General features: G+C 56.3%; 1 protein-coding gene across 2 annotated transcripts in view; it reads left to right on the forward strand.

Annotated features, from left to right (window-relative positions):
• The window catches only part of CFAP46 (cilia and flagella associated protein 46), an 89,978-nt gene that overhangs the window by 13,033 nt on the left and 52,233 nt on the right, over positions 1–24,712 (forward strand). For both annotated transcript variants that reach the window (XM_073240092.1, XM_073240093.1), the window contains exons 12-24: positions 4,137–4,365; positions 4,517–4,637; positions 5,446–5,569; positions 5,907–6,034; positions 6,902–7,029; positions 8,219–8,352; positions 9,632–9,844; positions 11,129–11,294; positions 12,578–12,721; positions 13,035–13,142; positions 14,029–14,195; positions 23,776–23,907; positions 24,058–24,220. In XM_073240092.1, coding sequence (XP_073096193.1) covers positions 4,137–4,365; positions 4,517–4,637; positions 5,446–5,569; positions 5,907–6,034; positions 6,902–7,029; positions 8,219–8,352; positions 9,632–9,844; positions 11,129–11,294; positions 12,578–12,721; positions 13,035–13,142; positions 14,029–14,195; positions 23,776–23,907; positions 24,058–24,220 — 1,957 coding nt within the window. The remainder of the gene's footprint in view (positions 1–4,136; positions 4,366–4,516; positions 4,638–5,445; positions 5,570–5,906; positions 6,035–6,901; positions 7,030–8,218; positions 8,353–9,631; positions 9,845–11,128; positions 11,295–12,577; positions 12,722–13,034; positions 13,143–14,028; positions 14,196–23,775; positions 23,908–24,057; positions 24,221–24,712) is intronic.

Below are 24,712 nucleotides of genomic sequence, written 5' to 3' on the forward strand. Positions count from 1 at the left end.
CAGACCCCGCCCGAGCACAGAAGGCAGGATGAGCAGGGGGGCAGTGGGAGGAGGGCACAAGGTAGGGCTGGCACGGGTGGCTAGGAAGGCAGGGCCCTGGTGGGGAGGCCTCGGTGAAGCCTCCCCCCCCCCCGCTTCCTGGGAGTCTGGTTCTGTTCAGGCAGCAGGAGTCCCAGCTCGCTGGGATTCAGGCCCCAATGGGGGGCACATGCAGGAACGGCTCCCTGTTGCTCCCTTAGAGACAAGAAGCAGGCGGAGGCTGGGAGGCGGGGTTTGGGCTGGCGAGAATGGGTGTGCGGGGCATCCAGGAGGGCAGTGCCCGCAGTGGGGGCCATGGGCACAGCTGGACCTGAGCCCTGGGAGGGGGACATGAGGGGCCTGATCCTCGGCACAATCATTACTGCTCAACACTTGGGGGTCTCTTCAAATCTGGAGGATTTTGCCCATTTAAAAATCACTTTTAGTTTATTTTCATCTTTCTTGATATTTAAAAATAACTTCTGGTTGTCTCTGTCTCTCTGACAATACTTCTCCCGCTGGCTTCCCTGAGATGTAACTGCCCAGCAGAATGGCCCATTCAAGTGCCCGCCCAGCCGCTTTTATCCATGCGGGGCGTCGAGTTCCTTCTGCTTCTCCTGAAGTGGCCCCGGGACTCTGCTCTTAGGTGCACGGCTCTGAGGTACCAGCTTTCAATGCGCTGCCAGGTTAGGGCTCCTCATGTGCGTCACAGACTTTCACCAGCCTGCTTGTGTGGGTGCTGGCCCGCGGTTTCCTGCCTTAGTATCTTTGGCAGGTCCCGATGTCAAGGTCATGCTGACCTTGTGAGATGAATTGGGAAGTTGGGAAGCTTTCTCCTTTGCTTTTGAGGGAGTTTGTGTCATTTGGTGCTTTTTTTCTTAAACATTTGCTAGAATCTAGTGAAACCTCTGGGCCCAGGGGCTGCATAGTGTGGCTGTTTGTGGGAAGGCTGTCGCCTGACGCACCCCATGGGGGTTGGACACCGAGGCATCCTGCCCGCCGCTGGACACTCCTGTCAGTGTCCCTCACCTCTGCTGACCCTGGGCCCTGATTTCTCGTCTGCTGGCACAGCCCACACTGGTCTCTCTGGCTCCCCACAGGCTCTCTGCTTGTGTGCTGGGTGTTTGGGGGGTGGCTGCCTTCTTGCTCGCAGTGCCTCTGACCCCACGTGCCTCACCGGCTCCCGTGTCCGACGCCATCACTGCCGCCCGGCCCCCTCTGCTTGCCGCTTGCAGCTCGGGTCCTGTTCATCCCCGCTCTGGCCAGTGTCTCTGGTGAGTGGAGAGGCTGGCGCTCCCGTCCAGGTGCTCTGTCCCCGTGTTCGGTGTGATCTGAACCTGTCTGGGGCATCCCCTACTCACCCCTCCATTCTGCCACTCCTGCTGCCCCACCATCCGTGAGAGCAAAGAAGCTTTCAGAATTCTGGTTCATTTCCTCCGTGGGCTCCTCTGTGCCTCTAGGCGAGGGCTGGGAGGCCATCACTGGAGGCCCAGCGGCGAGCACCCTCCCTCGGCAGAGGGTGTCCCGCAAGCCGCTGTCAGGTCTTTTACCAGCAGACGTGCCATGAACCTCATCTCACAGAGCTGCCAGTTCGCTTTCAGTGGCCGGCGGTCTTTACAGGACGTCGCAGAGGAGAACCACAGTCTTATGTTCGCTCACTGGTTTGCCGCGGCCCCTCTTCCTTGTCCACAGATCTGAGTTTCCGTCAGGCATCTCAGCTGAGGAACTTCCTGTATTTCTCAGCACACGCGGCTGCTGGTGATGAATTCTTCCAGCTTTCGTTGATCTGAAAATGCCCATGCCTCATCCTCATCTTTGGGGAGTATTTTCACTGGTTATGGGATTCTGGGTTTACTGATATTTTTCTTCTTTGAACACTTTGAAGAGGTTGCTTTCTTGGCCTCATCGCTTGTGATGAAAAGTCAAGACTTCCTGTCAGCTCGGATCGCTGAGCGTGATGTGCCTGCCCCTGCCCTGGCCGTCCCCCTGCCCTCTGTGCTCAGCACGGGGCGACGGGGTTGCCCGGAGCCTTCTCGGGGTCACCAGGACACTCGGACGTGGGGGGTGATGTTCGCGTCAGCCCCGAGAGGCACTGGCCGTCGCGCCTGCCCGTCTGTTGGCCTCTCTTTGCTCTCCCCTCCTTCTGGGCCTCGGCGTCACTCGTGTCGGGACACCGCGTGCTGTCCCCACGGGCCCAAGGCTTTGTTCTTGTTTTTAGGAGCATTTTTCAATCTGTCGGGTTGATGTGTTCTCAGGCCTGTTGACCCTTTTTCCTGGGTTCTCCAATCTGTGAAGCTCAACCAGGGATTTTCTTCATTTCAGTTACCGTTTTGGCTCTATTTCCACTTTTTATGGCTTCTGCATCTCTGCTGAGATTCCCTATCTCTTCTCCCATTAGTATCGTTTTCCTTCAGGTGTTTGGATGTATATATGATTGTGCTGTAGTGTCCATGTTAAAGGACGTGCCTGCGGAGCCAGCTGACGAGTCCAGCCACCTGTCCCTGCCGGGCCCTGGCTGTGGCTTCCGTTTGCTGCCTGTCCGGGGATCCTCCCCTGCGCGCTGCCCGGCCTGGGGCTGCTCCTGCCTTAGGAAGGCCTTGGCGCTGCTGGGCCGGCGGGCAGCTCAGTGCTTGGCTGGGCTGCTTCCTGCCTCACTCACGCTCTCACTCTTTGGGATGCGACCTCAAACCTGGGTGCCTGCAGGATCTGCGTTCTGGCTTTAGGCTTACTTTGGGTGGCCCTCGAGGAGGTCTTCCTCCAGTATGTGGACCTTCCTCTGAGGATGACATACCCCTGTGGAGCTGCGGCTTGATGTCCTGAGTGACCAGCCTCTCGTCGTGGCTGGGCAGCCCCTTGCAGCCCACAGCGCCATGTGGCCTCTTGGGCCCTGTGCAGCGCCCCCACTCTGCCCCGGCCTGTGACCCCACTGCCCCAGGAGCCTTGCTGCATCTCCGCTGCTTCACTCAGTGGGTCTGTGAACCTGCGCCAGGCAGAGCCGGCCTCGTGAGCTCCCCAGCCTGCTCCCAGGCCGGCAGGGCCAGACCCTCAGAGGCAAGTTGTCCGGCGTGTGGTCGCTCTGGACGGCAGAGTGACCACAGCACAGCCGGAGGCAGGTGGAACTGAAAAAGCCTCACTTCCGCACCTTTCCAGCAGGTCCCAGCACCCTCTGTGTCCTCTCCAGCTGGCAGCTGCTCTGCTTTGCCTGCCATCTTTGCAGGGTCTCCTCAGGCAGGTGCCTGCCAGGTGGTTCCGGAGGTGGGCTGTCTGCCGTGTGGACCGCTCAGTGGCGTGCGGTGCGGCCCGGTGTCAGTGCTGTGAGCTTGCGGCTGTGGGTCTGGCCTCCCTGAGGGGGAGATGTGAACTTCGCTGCCCTGGGGGCTCTTGTTGGCGCGGTGGCACCTGGAGCAGGGGAGTGCCGGCCTGCATCCTGTGCATGGCACCCTGCACACCCTTGTCCCTGGGGCACAGGCATAAAGCCTCTGTGAGGGACCAACTGGCTCCTGGGACGCTTTCAACCAGGTTTGCTTGATCTGCTGGCTCTGGTGTCAAGGCCCTGTGGTGACCTGGTGTGTGTGCTAGTGAAGTAAGGGCTTTGGGGACACTGCAGGCACTACTCGGCGCCACCAGCCCTGCCTGTCCCTGCAGACAGCAGCAGGTGGAGGGCCCTCAGGCAGGACAGAGCTGGGCCTCGCTCCTGCCTCACCCCATGAGCAGAGAGAAGTCAGAGCAGGGGCACCTGCTGGGCTTAGGCTGTGGACAGCAGGCATGATGGCCCGTGTGCAAGGGCCTTTGAGGTGACGCCCAGGGGGGTGGGCGTGTTGTGCACAGCTGTGTTTATGGGCTCTCCACTCAGCTGGCCTCTCTGGCATGGACCCTCTTGTGCCAACCTGTGGCTTCTCGGTGCTGGAGCCCAGGTCTCAGCAGCTCTGCCTGCTGGGTTCTGGGTCTCCTGTGGTCTAAAGAGACCTCCTCTCTGTCTCCAAGGCAGGGCAAGGTGGGACTTATGGGTGCAGGGAAGCCCGGAACACGGGGGTCCTGCCTGCTTCCTCCTGGAGGGCTCCCTGGATGCCAGCAGCCTGCTGTGGCCTGCCAGCTTCAATGCCGCGGTCCCTCCCCAGCCTCTCGGTCCTGCTCCGCTGCCAAGTGCACATGGAGCTGGCGCACATTGAGGAGGACGAGGACCGCTTGGAGCTCGCCTTGGGGCACCTCCAGAAGGCCCTGCTTCTGGACAGCCTGGGCCTCTACCAGGACAGGCTCACGATGGCCATCAGCCGGCTGCAGCTGTGCACCAGGCTGTACCAGGACCCTGTGCGTGCCGAGGACAAGGCCGTCCTGGCCATCGAGCAGGTGCTGCTTGGCCTCCCTGGGGTGTGTGCAGGCTGGGACTCACCTGACGGGATCCCCGCGCCTCTTCAGAGGCCAGGGGTGCTCAGACCCTGCAGACTGCGTCATGTCCGGTGAAATGATCGTGCTCCCAAACAGTCTCTTACTGTCCCAGGCAAAGAAGGCCACCCCAAGGGACAGTGTCCGGAAGAAGAGGGCTCTCCTGGTGACCGCGGGCCTGGCCCTGGCCCCCGACACCTTCCAGATTGTGCTCGACAGTGAGAATGAGGCCAAAGGTAGGTGCTGCCTTCACCCCGGAGTCTGGGTATCCTCGCTTGAGAGCCACCCTGGGCCTGCACCTCCGTCTGTCAAGCGGGATGGCGCTGTACCCCCTGAAGGGTGAGCACCCCACCCTTGGCTTTGCCAGCCGGCCCCTCCAACACCCTGTGTGGGTCAGCTCGGGCCCCGTGGCCGGGCCCTGGGACGTGGGAGCTGACCCAGCAGGGCTCACGTCTCGGGTCCTGTTCCTCAGGGGAGGAGGGAGGGTGGGGTCACCCCAGTAATGGATGGAGGTGGGCTGGGACAGGGCCCTCGGAGGGGCGGGCACCTTCATCCTCATCTGGGGCCCAGTAGTGCAGCCCTGGGTTTTCACCTTGCCCAACAAGAATGGGCTTTGTCCGTGTCACCCTGGGCACAGCTGGGGCCTTCTGCTACCCTCACTCCGTAAACTGCATCGCCGGCCTGCGGGGTCGGGTGTGCTGGTGACCAGGGAGGAGAGGCTGTGGGCTCTGCCAGGTGAGGGGCATCAGCGGGTGCCTGGACGAGCTCCTCAAGGTGAACGGCTGAGAAGCAGGCCGCCCCCAGGCCTGCAGGGACAGCGTAGGAGGACCGGGCTGCTGTGCCTCTTACTGCTCTGTGGGGCAGCTTGGGCTTGGGGGCCAGGGAGGAGGCCCGCATGGCTGGCGACCAGCTCCGCCCCGCAGCGGCAGCCCCGCGCCCAGTGGCCCCTCATGCCCAGGCCGTTGGCTGCCGGCCCCTCGGCAGAGCACAGCTTCTCCCCACGCTGTGCGATGGCAGGGCTTGCATTTCGACATCCGCCCTCAGTTTCCACCGGGAGTAGCAGGGGCCGCTTCGCCTACCTCTCCGCAAAGGCCCAGCACCACGCCGTTTGTGTGGACAAGGCTGCTGAACACCTGCAGCATCTGGGGACCGAGAACCACAGGGAGAGGCGAGTGAGGAGTGCACGGCCCCGTGGGGTGCCGAGCAGGGACAGGGCACCCTTGGAGCCGGCTGGTGTTTGGAGCAGACTTGCCCCAGGGGAGGCTCAGGTGCTTCCCAGTGCTGCAGCAGTGGGGTACATGGCCCCTGACCTCCCAGCCCTGACCCGGCGACCCCATCCTACCCAGGTGCCTGGCTGTGAGCACCCATTTGTTTCTAGGTCACTCTTTGCAGCTTTGAAACTGCGGCCCTGTGGCGTCCTTTGCTCACAGCAGAAGTTCAGGGTGCGTTCTGATCTCACCACCTACACATGCTCACTGTCCCTTGTTTGCATCTTTGGTGAACAGAATAGAGATCTGGGCAGAGCTCACCAAGGTTGCCCGGAAGCAAGGCGTGTGGGACGTTTGCCGGGCGGCAAGCCGCTTCTGTCTCCTGTATGACGTCAGGGCGAAGAAGCCGGCAAGAATGGAGGGAGGTATGTGCTCCTTGGCACCCAGGGCTTCACGCCCTGAAACCTGGGCTGCAGGGCCTCGGTGCCGCGGTCGCCCTGCCCAGGCCAGCTGGGGCCCAGGCCTGTCGTCTGCTGGGGGCGGCCAAGGCCTGGTCCTGCAGTGATGGAAAAGGCCATTGTGTGGGGGCCAGGAGCCTGCCGCCTCCACAGGAAAATGCTGGGACACTCACAGTGATCCTAATGGCGACGCCCGTTTCTGATGGTGCTTGCCACCAACTGTTGGCCATCCGCATGGCCGGCCCTGCTGTGGGCCGGCTGCTGTCTCTTTTGCGTTCTGTCCCTTGGGTTTGTTGGGCTCAGAAAGGGGCACAGACTTGCTGGGAGCCTGTGGTTGAGGGCAGAGGGCAGAGGCCGATGGTGTGGGTGGGGCCATGTGGACCAGCCTTCCTGGCAGGCATGTGCCTCAGGAATGAGGGTGGGGGCTCGGTACCCCACCGTCAGCACAGGGTCTGTGGACGAGTCCGGGGTGTCGGTCCTCGGAGGAGCTCCGGTCTAGTGGACAGTCTGGACGCGGACTGGCTGGGGCCCAGAGAAGGCCAGGGACACAGGGCTGTAGCCTTAGGGGGACGGGGCTGCTTGAGTGGCAAGACGTACAAACAAAACTGAAAACCGCATTTTTTGGGCATAACTAGAGATCAGTCATTGCTGAGCTGACTTTGGGGACACCTGAGTGGGCCATGAGGAGCCCTGCACGTGTGCAGAGGTGTCCTTCACCCCTACCTCCCAGCACCGGGGGGAGGCTCAGAACTCGGGCCAGGAATCCTCATCTCTTTGTTTGCTAGAAAAGGTGCACCACGGCTGACCAAGGCTGACGCTGTGCTGTCCCCTCAGGAAAGAAGAAGCAGGGTGCAGATGGCTTGGGGCAGGAGCCCTGGGGCCACTCAGAAGTCACCTTGCAGCAGCACAGGTCCCCCAGCCTGCTGAGGAAGTTCGCAGAGGTGGGGTTCATCAGTGGTGAGGTGCGTCCCTGCAGCGTGCACTGTGGTGCGTGCACTTGGTGATGGCACCTGGGCACCGGGTCCCCTCAGGCAACTTCCCAGGCCCCTGCCACTGCCTGCCTCTGCAGGGGTGTGGCACACTGACCCGCTGCAGCTTTGATGCTGACCCTCCAGCTCTGTTCCTGGCTTAAGACTGCAGATGGGGGACATTTTCCTGGGTTTTTGGGAGATTTTCTAGGAGAAAAAATTAAATCCAAATGCACTCTGATGTGTGTTAGACATTTTCCCTAAAAATGGTTTCTGAACCCAGTTATGTAGGCACTAGGTTGACTGTTACTGGGATCTTGGGTGTTTGCATCAGCCAGACTTACAGCACTTGGAACATGTGCAACAGACAGATGTGTGCATTTCTTATCTAATCCTGTCAGAGGTGGGCTGAGTACCCTGGCCCACGCAGGGCCTTCACACCAAGTGGTGGGTGCTCTGAGGCCTGGGGTCAGCCGGGTGGCTGAGCCCTTTCCAAGCTGCACCGGGACCCACGGTCTGGGCTGAGCCACACACAGTGCCTGTGCCTTGGCCCAGGCAGCGACACTTGGTGATGTTTTGTGACTTCAGAGTTCTTGTGGCCACCTGAGGTCATTTCTTCTGGGGGCTGGGAGGAAGTCCTGGACAGAGCACACACTGGTTTATTCGTTGGGTGTCTGCTAAGCACCTCCCAAGTGCCAGGCCTTGGCCGTGAGCTGGGACATGACAGCAGCTGGAGCAGAGCCCTGTGGTCAGGGAGCTGAGAGCCAGTGGTAGAACTGGCATCAACCAGGGAGACAGGTGGCAGGGCCACTGCCCACATCGCTTCAGTCCCTCAGCCTGTGCCGTGTGGCCCCAGTGGCCTGCACTGTTTGAATGCAACCTCACAAAGTAGCTGGGACACCGGGTGCTGGCTGGGCAGTCACTGGTGTTAGGGATGCTGTGTCCCGAGGAGTGGCGTGGCTTGGTGGGCCCTTGGGAGGAGCCCCCCTCCTGAGGCACTGGGGTGGCAGGGAAGAGACAGGACATGCAGGGAGGGGGGGCAGGGGACACCCCGGGGGCACACCTGAGGCTGTGAAGCCCGTGGGCTCCCCCAGGGTGTCCTCCCATTGCGCGTGGCTGCATGTCCAGTCCTGGTGCCGGGTCTGTGCTCCCTGACCTCTCCCGTTGCACACTTCCCCTGCAGGCCACCGTCCACTTTCTGCGGTCAGAAGGTGTAGAGCTGAATGACCCCCCCAACCCTCCCGAGGACCTGAGCCAGCACCCAGCCGGCCTCATAGTCAAGTCCCCAGAAGACGACACGGACTGGCTCATGTACCGGTAGGCGGCTGCCTTGAGGTGTCAGGGCCAGATGCCTCTGTGCCTGCTGGCACTGCTTGCTCACAGAGCATGCGGGCTTGTGGCCTGGGGAGGCATGGTGGGATGCCGGCGGCTGTGCCCAGAACAGGAGTGTGGCCTGTATTTCATGTGAGAAAAGTGAGGGGGCTGGTGTGCCTGTAGGCTGAGTGCGTCTGACTGGTTCAGTGAGAAGGAGACTGGGGAGCTGGCGCTGGCAGTGGGGCACTCAGAAAGGAGCAGCATCCCCTCACTCCATACCGAGGAAGAGCCACAGTGGGCCCCATGGGCGCTGTGCTCGGTCCCGGGCGCGCTGGTCACCCGAGTGGGGACAGAGGCCCACCCACTGTTCCAGAGGACGCCAAGTGTGAGACAGTCGTGAAGCTGGTGTGCTGAATGGATAGGGACGGGTTTTAGTTACTTCTTTTAAAATATTTTTTAAAGTGAATATGGAGACAGGTGCATGTCTGCATTGTGTTGTGGGCACTGCCTCACACCTCACCACTCACTGCTGAACAGGGTGTCGGCTTCACTAGCAGACAGGCCCTCGGCAAGCTGTGCCGCTGGGGAGGGACGGGCCACATGCAGCATGGGGAGACCGCCTGCTGTGGGAGCGTGGGGCACACCCGTGCAGGTAAACCCTCGGGGCCTTTGCAGAGCACAGCCTGGCCCTGCAGCAGGGCACATGCCATGCGTGTCTAGGCCCAGGCCCAAGGCTGGAGTGAGCTGTCCATACCTGGTGGCCCTGCCTGCAGTTGGGGGAGGGGCAGCAAACTGGGGCTCAGCTCATCTCTGACCCAGGGCCGGCTTTCGGACAGCCTACAATCTAAAGTGGTTTTAATATATTAAAATTTTGTAGAATGAAATAGAGAAAAGCATTCAACAGAGACTGCATGCAGCTCACAGAGCCTAGATGCTTGCCTCTGGCCCCTCACAGAAGGGTTCGCAGGCCCACACGGGCAGCCGTAGCCAGGATTCTTACTCAGGCCACCATGGGCTAGGGAGGTACGCTGGCACGAGGTACAGGAGGGTCTGGTTCATGCAAGAGCTCGTGGGAAGCCGGTGCTCATGGGGTTGGAGCAGGCTGGGTAGAGCCCTTTGAGGGGAATGTGGTGGCCCTCGGCAGGCAGCCCCTGGCAGGGCCACCTTTCTGATGCCCAGGCCCTACAGATGAGGTGGGGCCACTGGCAACTTCCCGTTGAGTCTTTAATGCCCATCTGGGAAAGGCTTTCAGAGGACAGGCTTGGTGGTGTGTGTCTCGCAGGACCTGGATCGGGAGTCTGTCGCGGAGTGCCATGAGCAGCTGGCTGCAGGCCGCCGAGATAGGACAAGAGGCGCAGGAGCCCTGGATCGTGCAGAATGCCGTGGTCTACGTCCTGAACCACAACCACCACCTCCTCATGGCCGGGAGGCAGAAGGAGCTCGTGGACGCCTTGGACCATCTCCTGAGCATCGTCAAGGCCACTGGCCACGGCGGGTGAGCGTGGCTCTCACGATTTCTGTGGCAGTGTCCCGCCACTCCCCTGCAGGCCCAGCAGCTGTGGGGTCAGAGGAGGTCCACCCTGGGGTGGTTCTTCCCGTGATGGTAGGGATGGCTTCTGAGAAGCCTGTGGGGGACACACGAAGGGCTGCCCACCATCCCAAGATCTCTGTTCACTGGCTGTGCACCCCTGAGCCAGGTACTCAGCCTCTCGGAGCCGCAGGTTATGCTGCCTGGGGAGGACGAGGCCCTGGCCCGTGGGAACCCTCATGTGCGCACACGGCCCCGCAGCGCCGGGTCCAGCCTGCCTAGCTTCCCCAGACAGGGTTTTGGGAAAGATGTGCTGGGGCCTGTCACTCAGGAGGGTTGAGGGGTGCGAGGGCAAGCTCTGTGCAGCCCCTGGTTCAGGACACGCCTCCCATGCAAAGGCCGTGAGCTCGAGAGCCCGCCTCCTCCCCACGTAAAATTAGGGATTTGAAAACGGCAAGTTGGGTCCAAGTTTTACCTAACTGGGATGAAAATGTAAAACTCAGTGTGTTTTGTTGGTTTGGCTTTTAGCCTGATTTGAATTTTTTTCACAGATACACATTTCATAGAAATACTAGAATGGGTGGAATGCACCAACTCACACATGAGTGATTTTTAAAAATTTTGAATGATAGAGAATGAGATGAGGAGCCGCTCGGCGCGAGGCCCTGCGCGGGTCCGGACGGCCAGCGGGGCCCTCGGGGACGCGGGCTCTGGGCCGGGCACCTGCTGGGGCTGCAGAGAGCCCAGGCCCTCCCGTGCAAGGCCGCTCTTCCGCGTCTGTTGCGGACACATCGAACTTTGAATCCCCAGTTCCTAACATGAATACAGACCATTTTTTACTACTTTAAATGTTTTAGTTCCATAATGTTTCCAGAGAGAAACATAAAGCTTCTGGCCCAAGCCATTCAATCTGCTAACCGTGGAAATGCTGAGGCCTCTCCCAGGGGCCTGCAGGCTGCCCCAGCTGGACTGCCAAACCAGGACAAGGCGTCTCTGTCAGGCCCCCAGGATGTCCTGGGGAGTGCAGCCCGTGCTCTCAGTGGGAAGGCCACCTGCAGTGGGCACCACGGCATCACCCAAGCAGCTGGCGTTGCTGGTGTCCTCCGTCTGGAGGCTGAGAAGAGTGCCTTGGATGGGCAGTCTGCGGCGGGCACCGTCAGACGCTGGAGTGGGCGCCCAGGAGGCCCTATCAGGATGGCTCCTGCCCCTGCGGCGGACTGTGTTTCCACCTGCCGGTGCCTTGTTTTCCAGAGACTCCACCATGTTGGTGACACTCTGCAATGCTTTGGCTCGAGGCCTGATCGTCAGCTGGATTCCAGCCCAGACACCAGAAAAATCCAGGAAGCTGGCACACCCAAATCCGCCTCCTGTGCCGCTGGACCCGGGAGCCACCTCCGAAGTCAGAACTGCGGTGGAGGTACGGCTCCTTGTCACACGTGGGCCGCGAGGCAGGGAAGACCTAACCGTCGCTGGGCAGGTGACAGGTGGGACAGCAGCGTGAGTTGGGAAATGGCCCAGGGTTTCAACTGCCAGGGAATGGGGCATGGGACCGGGAAGGGGTGCATGCCTCTCTCCAAACACGAGGGAGGCAGACAGGCGCTCCTGGTGGCTGTGCTGGCAGGGGGTCCCCGCAAGGCCTAGGTGCCTCTCTGACTGCTGTTCCAGAGCAGAGAAAAGTATGGATACGAAAGTAGAAAGGTGCAGAAATGCTACAAAACCAGATAAAATATTCACAAACCAGGCATACAAACAGGTTATGTGGCGACCTCATTTATTTCATGGAATTTATTTCCCAATAATGTTACTTTATTGTAGTGATCCATAATAAAGGAGAAAGATGATGGTCTTGGTGGGTGGTGGGGAGCACCCATTCCTTATTCAGAAGAACCATGGTAAACGTGGAGAAGAGCCAGTTCTTTGCTGAGTTTGTGGGAACCTGCTGCAGAGCCTGGGTGTGGACCCGGCTCAGAAGCGCCTCCGGGAGGAGGGTGTGAGAACAGCCTGCCGTTGGGCAGTGCTGTGAGGCCGGGGGCGAGGGGCTGTGGGCCCCCCGGGTCGTGGGAAGCAGGGCCCTCCCTGGGCCTCCTGGCGCCTGCCTGCCAGGTGCTCAGAGGCGGCAGAGAGCATGCCAGTGAGTTGGGGAGGCTCTCACCGCCATGGCACCCTGAGCAGGCCGGGTTCAGAGCCGGGAAGGGAAGGCCCAGTGGGGGCGGGGTGTGGTCCAGGGTGTGTGCTGGGCCACACCTCCACCACAGCACATCGCCCCTCATGCACTGCGGAGGGAGGGCAGCGCCTGCAGACAGTGCACGCCAAGGTGGGGCAGTGGGGACACACGACGGGCACACGACTCCAGCTTGTGGGGTCCTCACTGCACAGTCTCCCAGAACCAACGCCAGCCACAGTGAGAGGGTGTTCCCACAGCCCAGACCTTTGCTGTGCCCACCGCTCACTGAGCCCTGGGACCAGCAGTGCTGCGGGGTTGTGGCGACAGCTCGGAGGGGCTGCTGCTGGCTCTGGGGGTTGTGCCTTGAGGGTGAGGACTAGGGGAGCCCCTCTGCACCCCGGGGCTTCTCAGACCCGAGGCTGCCCTGCTCCAGGACTGCCACCTGGACAAAGAGCTGGGTCCACTCACAGGTCACCGTTTGGGTCTTGGTTCAGGTTTTCCTGCTTGGAACTCAGACAGGGACACGTTTGTTTTAGGTGTGCGAGTTTGCTCTGAACCTGACTGGCAACTTGGTGCCCAAGGAAGCAGTGCCTGCCCGCGCCTGGCAGCAGCTCATTGCCACCTGGGTGAAGGCTAAGCAGCTGCTGCGGCAGCCAATCGGGCTGGATGTGGGCGAGCAGGTGCCAGGCTCTGTGGTGCCCAGCATTCGGGAGCCCTGGGGCTCGTTCCTCCTCCCTGCAGCCAACTGGCCACTGTCCTTAGTGTCCCCAAGGGCCGCCAGGCCTCTGGGGGTGCTGCCCACCCTTGGGGATGCTCTCTGCAGCCTTGCCTGGAGGTGCATCCAGAGCCTCGGGCACAAGGCTGTGAGGGTGGGGGGCGGACTGGGGGCCCAGAGAGCTGGTTTATGTGAGCTGGGCCAGGAGCGGGGGCCTAGCGGGGAGGGACTGGGGGACTGGCACCCTGGGCAAGGGCCCTATGCCTCCTTCCCACCAGAACACCAGCGAGGATATGAACTCGGTCACCAGGGTGCTCATCGCTCTGGAAATGTACTCCTGCAATGGGCTGGGCCTCATGGACTTCACCGTGCCCCCCTTGGCCCAGGTAGGTGCCTCCCTTACAAGTCGCCGTCCCATAGGTGTCACTGTCTCCCCAGCTGTCCCCTCCCCCAGATGTCACCATCTCCCAGGTGTTCCCTTCCCCACTAGTGTCCCCTCCCCACCAGGCATCCCCTCTACCCAAGGTGTCACCTCCCTCCAGGTATCCCCTTCCCCAGATGTTCCCTCTATCCTAGGTGTCCCCTCTACGCAAGGTATCATCTCCCCCAGGTGTCCCTCCCCCAGGTGTCCCCTCTCCTAGGTGTTCCCTACCCCCACTGTTTCCTCCCCTAGGTGTCCCCTACCTCTAGCTGTCCCCTTCCATGGGTCATCTCCCCCTCAGGTGTCACTGTCATGCCGTCTGCCCAGGTGGGTGTCACTGGGTGTCCATAGGCGTCCCAGGGGCTGGGCAGAGTCAGAGCCGTCCAGCCTGAGGCCACTCGTTTGAAGCTGCTGCTCAGACAAGGAGCCGGGGTCAGAGGGCCTTGCCTGAGGTGGCCAGAGTCTGAACCCAGCTGTGCGAGTGGCCCCCACCCCACCGCACCTCCTGCCTCTCAGCAGCACAGCCTGTCCCCTTGGGCCTTGAGTCTCCTGTCCCGCGGGGCTTCCTGCTGTGCTTTCTTGGAGGCTCGGTGCAGTGGGGGTGATGTGTGGACCCTGGGGCCTCAGCCCCCAGACCGCAGCACCGAGGATGCCTGGCCTGGGCTCCCAGCCAGTGAGCAGTGATGGCCTCAGGGCCTCGTGTGCAGGGGGAGCCTTGCATGACACAGGTCATGCATGTGTTGGGATAAGGTAGCTAACAATACGCCAGGGGCTGTTAGGCTCCAGGGGGCGAGCTGCCTGTGGTCACGGACTTGCCACACTGACAGAGCCCCTGTCCTCCCACCGGACAGCTGGTGAAGATGGCTTCCGAGGGCGTCTGGTCAGACCCCCTGGTGGAGCTGCAGACGCTGACGCGGCTGACCCACTTCGCGTTTGTGGCCCACGACCACGAGATGACCATGAAGTGCTCACAGAAGGCCATCCAGACGGGCATTGGGCACCTCAGGATGTCTAGTCCGTAAGTAGCCTCCCTCTTGCTTGACTGGTGTCCTGACGATGGGGCCTAATTCCCTGAGGGCCAGGAGGGATGCCGAGCCACTTACGCGCACAGCGGCACGCACACGCACAATGGCATGCAGGCTGAAAGCCACTCACCCGGAGGTCACAGGATGCCGGCTCATCCATGTGCCCCTGCACCTCCCTGGGCCTGGACCACGTGGAGAGCTCCTGCAGAGCTGTGTCAGGGGGATTCTGAAGCGCCCAGCCCACAGGCAGTGAGCAGGGCAGGCCTGGAGGCGGAGGGGGACAGGCTGATCAATCCCTGCCATCCCTAGGGGACGTGTGCTCAGAGTGACTTTGAACAGGTAACACGGGCTCACAGAGAAGTTCAAAGACAACTGACGGGCAAGCCCCAGGAGCCCGTGGGAATATCAGCCTTCCTGTGGACAGAAGACAGTCACATGCTATGTGACCCACGTTACGGTGGACCCCCTTCCCTCCGGTGGCTGCTCCCAAGGCAACAGGCCAGGGTGCTATGTGTTCCCAGCAGGCCCTTTGTCTGCACCCCATCTCAGGATGTTGAGGTGCAGGCCTGGTTGAGGGGTGTGGCAGGTGAGATGCAGGCTCAGATCACATGTGTGTCCTGCACAAGAATTGCAGCCACAGGCCCGGGTGGAAGCGGCTGTGGCGGGAAGGTGGCTGGGCCTGGTGGTCTGCGTGGGCTCCCGGGACCATGGGCTGCACGGCTCAAGATGGGGCTGGGCTGTGACAGAGGGATTCTGGGTGTTGGTAGGTTCTGGAAAAACGTGGGTGCTTACTGGGATGGCTGGGGCTGGTAAGAGGGGAGGACAGGTGGGCAGGCGGAGGATGGGGGCCCTGGAAGCTGTGAGCTGCTGGCCCTACCCTCCGGGGGCCTCCTGCTGGGACATCTGCCCACTGGCCTTGCCTGAGGCACCTGCATTCACCAAGACGGGGCTGATGACGAGGATTTTCCTTGGAGCTGTGGGAATGTCAGGAAGGTTCCCCGTGAGAACAGGCGGCTGCTGCAAAGCCACGCCAGCCCAGGCCCATCATTCTACGGACAGCGTGCACCATGGGTTTCACCATGGACAACCTTCCTCCAAAACGGTGTGGGCTGCTCTTCATGCAGTTGACATTTTGCCCTCTCTTGGTCCAAGGCTAGAGGTTATTTTTTCTTGACAGTCTATGATGATGAAAATTATGTTGCTTCTGAAAGGAAAAGCTTGTGCTTTCTAGTGTCCCATCTAGCCTTACTAGGCATGGGTGATTCCAGAGGATGGCCCACTGCTGGCCTCTGCCCACTCAGGTAGCAGGTGTGCTGAGACCAGGAGTGTACAGCAGTGGTGCACAGAACCTGGGCCACTGGCAGGACACCTGACACCAGGCGCAGGGGTCAAGGATCTTTCTGGAAGCCTCTGATTTCTGGCAGAGGGCCCCTCAAGTTGCCAGCTGCCCACCTCATTGTAAATCCATGCCTGTCCACAGACAATCAAACCCACATAGCTACGGCTTCCCACCACACCTGAGCCGCACTCTCAAATGTGAGCCAAGTTTTCTCAGACTTCTGAGAAGGAGGCCATGTTAAAGGAATAGGGAAGGTTACCCTGGGTGAAACTGGTTATGCAGGGATAATCAGAAGATAAAATTCATGGAAATCCTCAAAGGTTTTTGAGAAGATGCAGCATTTAAAAAGTTAAAACATAGTGTTGTAGAAAAGGAATAATCAGGACTGAAGATCCCTTGAAAATCAAGAAGGTAATTTCTAGAGTTGCAAATAAATGCAGTAAAGGGTTAGAAGATAAAGTGTGAGGAAACCTCTCAGAAAATAGATGCGGAGGGTAGATGCGAGCTGGAAGATACAGAGAAGCAGGAGGTCCCGCATCCCGCGCTGGGGTTCCAAGAATGAGGGAAGTACCAAGAGAGGGGTGATTCAGGAGGGCACCCCAGAGCCCGGGGGCCTTGTCATGCCGCCCCCGCCCCCAGTGACCGGCAAGAACAGAGAGATTCTCGCGTCCAAACACAGTATGGGGATACCTCGGATCAGCACATAAGGAGAATGCTGTAAGGCTTTTAAAGGAAGCCATCCTCGCAGAGGCAGGGAGTAGAAACAGAACAATCTTGGAAACCATCCCTAGAAGCTGAAACAAAAATGGAACATTCTAAGTGGAGGTAGTAATTTCCAACCTAGAATTCTAACTCACCCAAAATTTCAGTCAACTATACTGGTAAGAGAAAGACTTTTTTAGACAGACAGGGACCTAGAAATTGTACTTTCCATACACCTGTTTTTAGAAAGTTACTTGAGTATATGCTTCAGAAAAACAAGGGAGTAAACCAAAGAAAAGTAAGACATGAGATGCTGGGATAACAGGCTAAGTCCAGAAGAGTTGTCAAGTTGTGCTGAGACCACCTGGGCGCAGGATGAAGGGGGGCCATGGAGGGTGGGGGCAGGGAGAGGAGCGGGCCGAACGCCAGGAAGAGTCCAAAAGATCCCGTGATAAATGAAAGTAGTGCTGTGGAGAAAAAGCCAACCGGGAACCCGAGGAAGCACTAACACACTGCTTGACCCTGCAGTGAAAAACACCGCTATCACGGCGTGTAGTGATATTCTAGTTTTAGGATCAGCGTTTTAACGAAGAAGACGCCTCTGGCAATTAGCCGAATGCATCCATTGCAAAGAGAAAGCGCAGCGTGGAGCGGGGAGGGGCCCAGTGGGAGAGAGTGGGCGCCGTGACGCCCTCGCCTGGGGAGGCCATGGTCAGTGGCCACTTGTGCAGAGTCCACAAGATGATGGAGCTAATGACGATATTTCAAGGCACAAAGATGATGAATAGGGGTGTTGAAAATAATGCCATAACCAGCTTTATTAGTAAGTTGAAAAAAGGGGAAAGGATGGTCTGAGTAAGTTAAACCCCCACTTGTCATTGAAGAGTTCTGTAGGTAATGTTTCAAGTTGGGAAATCAAATTAGAAGACAGGTTTTTAGAGGTAAGCATATACCTCCTAGAAGGTGGAGCTGAATATTCAGAAGTTGCTCCTCTGGCGGAAAGGACTGGGGGCTGCGCGGGAGAGTCAGTCCTGAGTGTGGAGATATCACTTAGATAAAGAATCAGAAGCTGTTTTCAAGAGGAAGAAAGAAGCTACAAAGACAGTCTTCCAGGAAGGGCCGGACGTGGGCGCGGCCTCTTGGCCCTGGAATCGTTTGAACATGTTTCGCTGCTTGTGGAGGGCAGAGTGGAAGTGGTGGGAGGACCCAGGTGCTCCCTGGCTTCACTATTCTCCATCCGTGATTCTCAAATAGAGTTTTAAAACAGCCATTCCTATAAAAAAAAAAAAAAAGAAGCTAAAAATGTAAATGTATACATGTGCTTATAGGGGACGGGAGGTCATAAAAGACCCTAAAAATTTGATTTTCTCTTAAGACATCCGAAAACTCATTTGTAAGCCATTGTTGCCCTCTGGTGGTAACCGGTGCCACTGCGCCTGGGGATTGCCCCCTACCCTGGGCGTGACTGTGTCATCCAGTCACGTTTGAGTGCCAGCTGTGCTCGGGCCTGGTACTGGGCACGAGGGGGCTGGGCAGAGAGATGGGTGGTCCCTAGCCCTGCCGGAGATGCCACACTTCACCGTGACCTTGAGGTCACGCAGAGCACTGGGCACTGTTCCACATGAGCAGAATACATTGACACTATTCAGCCACATGGCATAAAATTACATATATTTCAAACTTTTACATATATTTCAAACTTTTACACTATTCTTTTCCATTTTGCAAATTTTGTGTAGAAACTCTAGTCTGGAATTTGTCCCAGAGTAATTTTTATGATTGCATCTCACAGTAATAGTGAAAATGTTTTTCAGTTTTTCATGAAAAATAGTGCAACCACTAATCAATATTCTCAATTCTGAGTGTGTAATTACCAGACATAATTTCACAATTATATTGTTAATGTAAAGGAATATATATTAATAATAAATTTCATGTAGATCCCCAAATTAGACACAAAATAGATTAAGAGGAGATAGTCTAGGACTGTTCTACTTTTTTTTTAAATTAGGAGAATGAAATTTTGTAATTTTTCCCATAGACACATTGTTTTATTTTATAAACTTCATATAAATTGTATGGTTCACATTAATTACATTATTTAATGTAGATAAATCTCACACATTCAGGTTTATTCCTGTGCAACTTATAAGGTGAACACACGTTGTCATATGTGAAGTTTTAGATTTTATGAACACTGATTTTAAAACAGATACAATTTAATACTGAGTCATAAAAGTTTACTTTCCTGCTCGCCACAGGTTAATTATTTTGAAACTTTTCCCTGGCAAAGCGTCACACAGCACAGGCCTGGTGTGGCAGGAATCTGCGCTTTGCTGGGTCTGCGGGGGCCGGAATGTAGACGAGCAGCCCCAGAGCTGGGCGTCGGCGTGTCCTGCTGCGGGTCCTCACGCCCGCCCGTCCGCTGCGGACGGGGGGTGGTGACTTCACGGTCTTGCCGCGCTCTTCCCCCCACGCGTCCTCCACACTGGCAGAACACGAGGGTCAGCACCAAGCCCCTTTCTTTGAGCTTTCCTCGCAGGTGTGTTTAGAGGATCACCTTGTCCATGTGACTGTTTTGTATAGTTCTTTGCACAGTATCATGCTTTTAATTTATCCTGTAAAATATCAGTGAGAACATTTTGCTATCTCATGATGCGCTTCTATGGTTCAGATGATCTTTTCCTTGTTTGTAGTGTATCTCTCAGAACCATTAAAACATGAATACTCATACTGTTGCGGATCCCCAGGTGCCTCTGCCACAGAATGTTGCTTTCGTTTTTACCGATAGTTAGAAATCCGTGTTTCCTGCACAGTGGCCTGTGCCCGCGTCTCTCCGCCTGGCACTTCAGTGTTCTTGGAAGATGACTCATGTGAGTGGTTACCACCCAGGGGGTGTGTGGGGCAAGGGCGTTGTAGATTGTTTTAGGTTTTAAAAAATTAAAATACAGTTTATATGCACTATCGGTTTTAGGTGAACAACTTGATTCATCAACTATGTGTCTGACTAAATGTTCACCACGATATTATAAGCTATATTCCCCATGTATGCTTCCATCCCTGTGACTAAAGTATCTTTTAATTTGAGGTTTGTACCTCTTTATCCCCTTCACCTATTTCACTGGCTGCCCTCCGTGGTAACCAACCGTTTTTATCTGTGTTTATGAGTCTATTTCTATCTTTTTTGTTTACTGGTCTGATTTGTTTTTCAGATCCCATATTTAAGTGAAACTGTATGGTATTAATCTTTTTCTGATGGACTTATTTCCCATAGCACAATGCCCTCTAGGTCTATCCATGTGGTCACAAATGGCAAGATTTCTTTCTTTTTAATGGCTGAATAATATTCCGCTGTATGTACCACATCTTCTTTATCCATTCATCTATCTATGCACACTTAGGTTGCTTCTCTCGGCTGTTGTAAATTACGTTGCAGTGAACATAGGGGTGCGTGCACCATTTCAAAACAATGATTTTGTTTTCCTTGGGTAGATTCCCAGCAATGGAATTGCTGGGTCATACGGTATTTCGATTTTTAGTTTTTTGGGAAACCTCCATGCTGCTTTCCACAGTGGCTGCACCAGTTTACATCCTCCCCAACACTTGTCATTTCTTGTCTGGTTGACCTTGGCCACTCCGACTGGTGTGAGGGATCTCTCACTGTGGCTCTCATTTGCATTTTCCTGATGACTAATGATAATGGAGCAACTTTTCATGTACCTGTTGGCCATCTGTTTTTATTCTTTGGAAAAATGCCTATTCGGGTCTTCTGCTTACTTTTAAAATCAGATTATTTGGGGTTTTTTTGGTCTTGAAGTGTGTGAGTTCTGTGTATATTTTGGATATTAGCCTCTAACAGATGACACGTCACTTGCGAGTGTCCCCTCCCACTCAGCAGGGTGCCTTCTCGGTTTGTTCGCTGTTTCTGTCGCTGTGCAGAAGGCTCTTGGTTTGATATCATCCCGCTTGTTTATTTTTGCTTTTGTTTCCCTCATCTGGGAAGATGTGTTCAGAAAAATTACTAATGCTGATATTCGAGAATTTACTGCCTGTTCCTTCTAGGGATTTTATGGTTTCAGGTATTATAATTAGGTTTTTGATCCCTTTTGAGTTTATTCTTGTGTGTAGTGTAAGACAGTGGTCCAGCCTCATTCGTTTGCATATAGCTTTCCAGTTTTCCCAACACCATTTATTGGAGAGAGTGTCTTTCCTCCACTGTATGTTGTCGGTTCCTTTGTCACATACTGATTGGCCATTTAGGCATGGGTTTATTTCTGGGCTCTTCTGTTCCATTGGTTTAAGTATCCGTAACACAGTGGTATATATCATACTCTTGTGCTGTAAAAACCAAACCAAAATGAAACAAAAAGCTGTGAGACTTGACAGAACACACAGAACAGTTGTTTCCAGGCACAAAGCAGCGACTCTTGCAAGAGAAGAGCATCCGATGTGAGCCCCACATCTGCCCTGGCTCTCTGCCTTGGGGGTTGGGGTGTCGGCCAAAGCCAGCGCTGGGAAGGGGGCCCAGACAGAAGAAACACAGGGAGGAGATGAGAGCGGAACTCGGGGCTGTGGAGGCAGCTGGTGATGACAAGATCGCCATGAGAGAGGGGCTGCGGGACAGAACGTGTCAAGGTGCTATCAGAGCGCCGGATCCCTAGGGCCTGACAGGGAACAGGTCCTGGATGGGGGGAAGGGCCTCCAAGCTCAAGAGAGATGTGGGGGCCACACTGTGCCGCGGGGTTGGAGGTGACCGGTGAGAGTCAGGGAGACCTTGCTGGCCTCCCTAGGCGGTCCGAAAGGCTGTGCTGTAGGCACAGAGCCATCATGGCAGCTCCAGCCTTGCCCTAAGAAGCCTGATACAGATGGCGGTAGGATGAGCTGACCCGCCAGTGGACTAGCTCCCTGTTAGAATGAAACCCAACCTTCCTTTAATGGAAGGTGACATAATCCACACTCAACAGTACAGCCCTCCAGTGACAGGAATAAAATAAAAAATTGCCAGACTCACAGAAAACAAGAAAATGTGGCCCACACCAGAACAGAAAACAGTAGAACAGAAAAAAAATAACAACAACAACAAAAGTCAACGGACCCAGGCCCAACACAAATGGTGGAGCAGACAGCAGATTTCAAACAGTTACTATAAATACAAGAAAAGATTTTTTAATGGACAGATAAGTGTACAGTAGGGGATTTCAACAAACAAGTGGAAACTAAAAGAGCTAAGTGGAAATTTTAGAACAGAAAAAATACAGTATCTGACACAGAAATGTCACTGGCAGAGCTTAACACCTGTATACTGAGGAGATGATAAGTGGCTTTGAATGCAGGTCAGCAGACGACTGAGATTCAAGCACAGGGAGAAAAGACTGAGAAACAGGGTCACCTATGGGACATTCAAATACTATCCTGTAAACCGGGACAATGTCAAATGGCCTAACACAAGTGTAACTGGGGCCTCAGAGGGACAGAAGAGAAGGAGGCAGAAGAAATATATTTAAAAATAAAAATATTTCCAGTGTTCTTCAGCTGAAGTTTTTTCAAATTGAATTAAAATATCAACTCCGAGATTCAAGATTTTCAATGAACTCTAAGTAGGCTAAACACAAAACCACACCTATTTTCATTGTAGTGGAATACCTGAAGACCAAAGTTAACCAGAGATCCTCAGAAAGAAGTCAATGGGGAAAATGTGCATTACATACAATGCAAACCATCTTAAATATTTAAAAAGAAAAAAAACCCTCTCAATCTAGAATCCTATATCCACCAAAAGTAACCATCAAAAAGTCAAGACAAAATCAAGACGTTTTAAGATAAAAGCTGAAGGAATCAGAAGATAAGCAGAACAAGAAAGGCCAAAGGACATTCTTGAGGTTGAAGGAAGATGGAACCAGATGGAAACGCAGTTGCAGACACAGGAAGAGCCTGCAGATGGTAAATTGTGGGTGAATGTAAGAGGGTTTTTCTCTTGTACTGAATTCTTTACAAGCCATTTGCTTATTCAAAACAAAAATGCATTGTATTGTGGGATTATTAACGATACATTGCATTGTGGCATTATTATTGAATGTAGGAGTAAACGTGTGACAATGATAACCCAAGGGTGGGAGCACGATAAACACACGTGTATTGATTGGGACTCTTATGTCACCTGTGAAGTAAGATTAATTCAGGACAGACTGTGACTAGTTTATCTCTACAGCAAGTGTTAAAAAAATAGTACAAAGGTGTACCTAGAAGTCCAATAGAAGAGATTGAATAGAATGTAAAAAGTATTCAGTTAATCCAAGAGAGGGAAGGAAAGAAACAGAACATAGGGACAAAAGGAAAACAAAGGCAAAAAGGTGGATCCAACACCAGCCACGTCAGTAAGCCCACTGCCTGTAAGCAGACCGACGCTCCGGTCAAAAGGCAACGCTTCCCACTGAAGGCGAGAGGCAGGACCCGACCAGAAGCAGTTCTCAAGAGACACTTTTCAAATATAAAGACTCAGGTGAGAAGCGGAAGGGTGGGGAAAGTGCCGTGTGAATGAGTGCTGAGAGCCCTGGGGTGGCCTTGTCAGAGCGCCCGCCACGCGTCACCAGAGACAAAGGGACATTTCCTAGTGACAAGAGGATCAAATCAGTGGGAAGGGGCCAGAATCCTAGATGTGTAACTTTACAGCAGAAAAGCAGTCACATACAGTTACTGCTGCAGATTTTAGTGTTCTTCTCTCAGTAGATGATAGAACAAAATAAAACAAAAAAACCTCCAGCAAGTATATAGATGATGGGAGTGGTGCTGTCAACAGGTCTCACCCCCCCTGAGACTGATAAAATGCCCCCTTGTGAAGACTAGTTTCCAGGACGCAGCACCCAGCAAGACCAGGCCCTCTCCTGTGGGCTTGGCATACTCGCCCGGGAGAGCAGGGCCAGCCCTGGGTTCATCTCCAGAGCACGGATGTGACCGTGCATGGGAGACACGGCACGTCCTGCCAGGCTGAGGGTGCCCCTCTCTCCCCTTGACTCTGGACAGCCGAGTGGCAGAAGTGGCTGGCCACTCATGTAAGCAGGTCCTGGCCCACGGAGGGGTCTACCCAGGAACCAGTGTATTTCCCTCAGAATAAATTTAGTGTCCCCTGAGATGTGCCCCATCCAGGGCTGAACGGCAGTGATGTCTTTGCGTGGTGGCGTGTGTGCACAAGACAGCTTGGCTGGGTTTATAAACATCCAGGGAGAAGGGATCGTGTGGCATTCTGGACCCTGCTCAGCGCTGACGCTGCACGGGACTGAGCCCTCAGAGCAGGGGTCCTCTGAGACGGGATGTACGTGCCCATGGCTCCCGGGGCTCAGCACGCTGGGAGGGGCGGTGCCCAACAGGGCCCGTCCTGCTGTCCTGCGCTGGTGTCACAGCACAGACTCCTGCAGGTCGGTCACGCGCCGTTCAGGGCCCTGCGTGGTGGATGCAGCCAGTGAGCTCTGGTGCGGGGACTTTGCTGTGCACCCGGATGCCCCGGGCGCTGCACTGAGGCCTGTCTCTGTCTCCAGGGTCGAGGCTCAGCTGGTGGCGGAAATGCTGAGCACTGCGGCCTGCACCCAGGGCAGGAGCGTCATGGAGAACCTGAAGGGGAGGAGGCAGCTGCGCCTGGCGGCAGCCAAGGCCTTCCTGGAGAGTGTGAGGTGCGGCGCGCCCTGCGCGACACCAAGGGGACGGCCCCTGGCCAGTTTCCGGGGGAGGAGGGCACCCAGCCTCACCCCTTCGGTCCCGTCGCTTCGGGTGTGGCTGCCACTCGGCATCTACGCCTCCCCAGGTCAGGTGTCCCCTTGCAGGTTTGGGGGCATAGCGGGGAGCCCCACCCTGGTGATGCTGGCCGTGCGGCACTACTGGAACGCCTGGCGGCCGCTCCTGTCCTCCGCCGCCCACAGGAAGACATCCAGGGGCGCCGTCCGCAGGGTCATTAGCACCATCAACGAGACAGAAGCGGCAAAGCGGGTGCGCTGCGGGCCACGGGGGGCTGGTGTCCGGGCACTGCCTCTGCGTTCTTCCTCCAGAAAGGGTGGGCGAGATTCCCGGGGAAGACGTACATGGAGCTGCTCGACAAGGAGCTGGGCGGCCTGCGAGTGGAGGGTGGGGGCGCGCCCCGAATCCCGGCAGAGTGGGTGGGGCGGCTCCTGGCCGAGCTCCGTGCTTAACTCTGACCTCCCTGCCTCCCCTCCTCCTCTGCCTGCTCCCTGTCCCAGTGCAGCAGAGCCCTACACTTGCCCAGAGGGGGGATCAGAGGGCCAGAAATGGGAGGCAGGGGACCCACAGAGGCCACATCCATGCTCAGGGGCCAGTGGATCTTCTCTGACCGCAAAAATGGGTCGTTGGTGGGCACTACCCCTCCCACCCCCACCATGTGGTCTTAGGAGAGGGGCCTTCCCTGTCTGGCTCCCCAGGGCACAGGGGGCTCCCTTCCTCCCACCACCTGGCCCCTGAGGCAGG

This window comes from Manis javanica, chromosome 7, assembly GCF_040802235.1.
Source record: "Manis javanica isolate MJ-LG chromosome 7, MJ_LKY, whole genome shotgun sequence".
Lineage (NCBI taxonomy): Eukaryota > Metazoa > Chordata > Mammalia > Pholidota > Manidae > Manis > Manis javanica.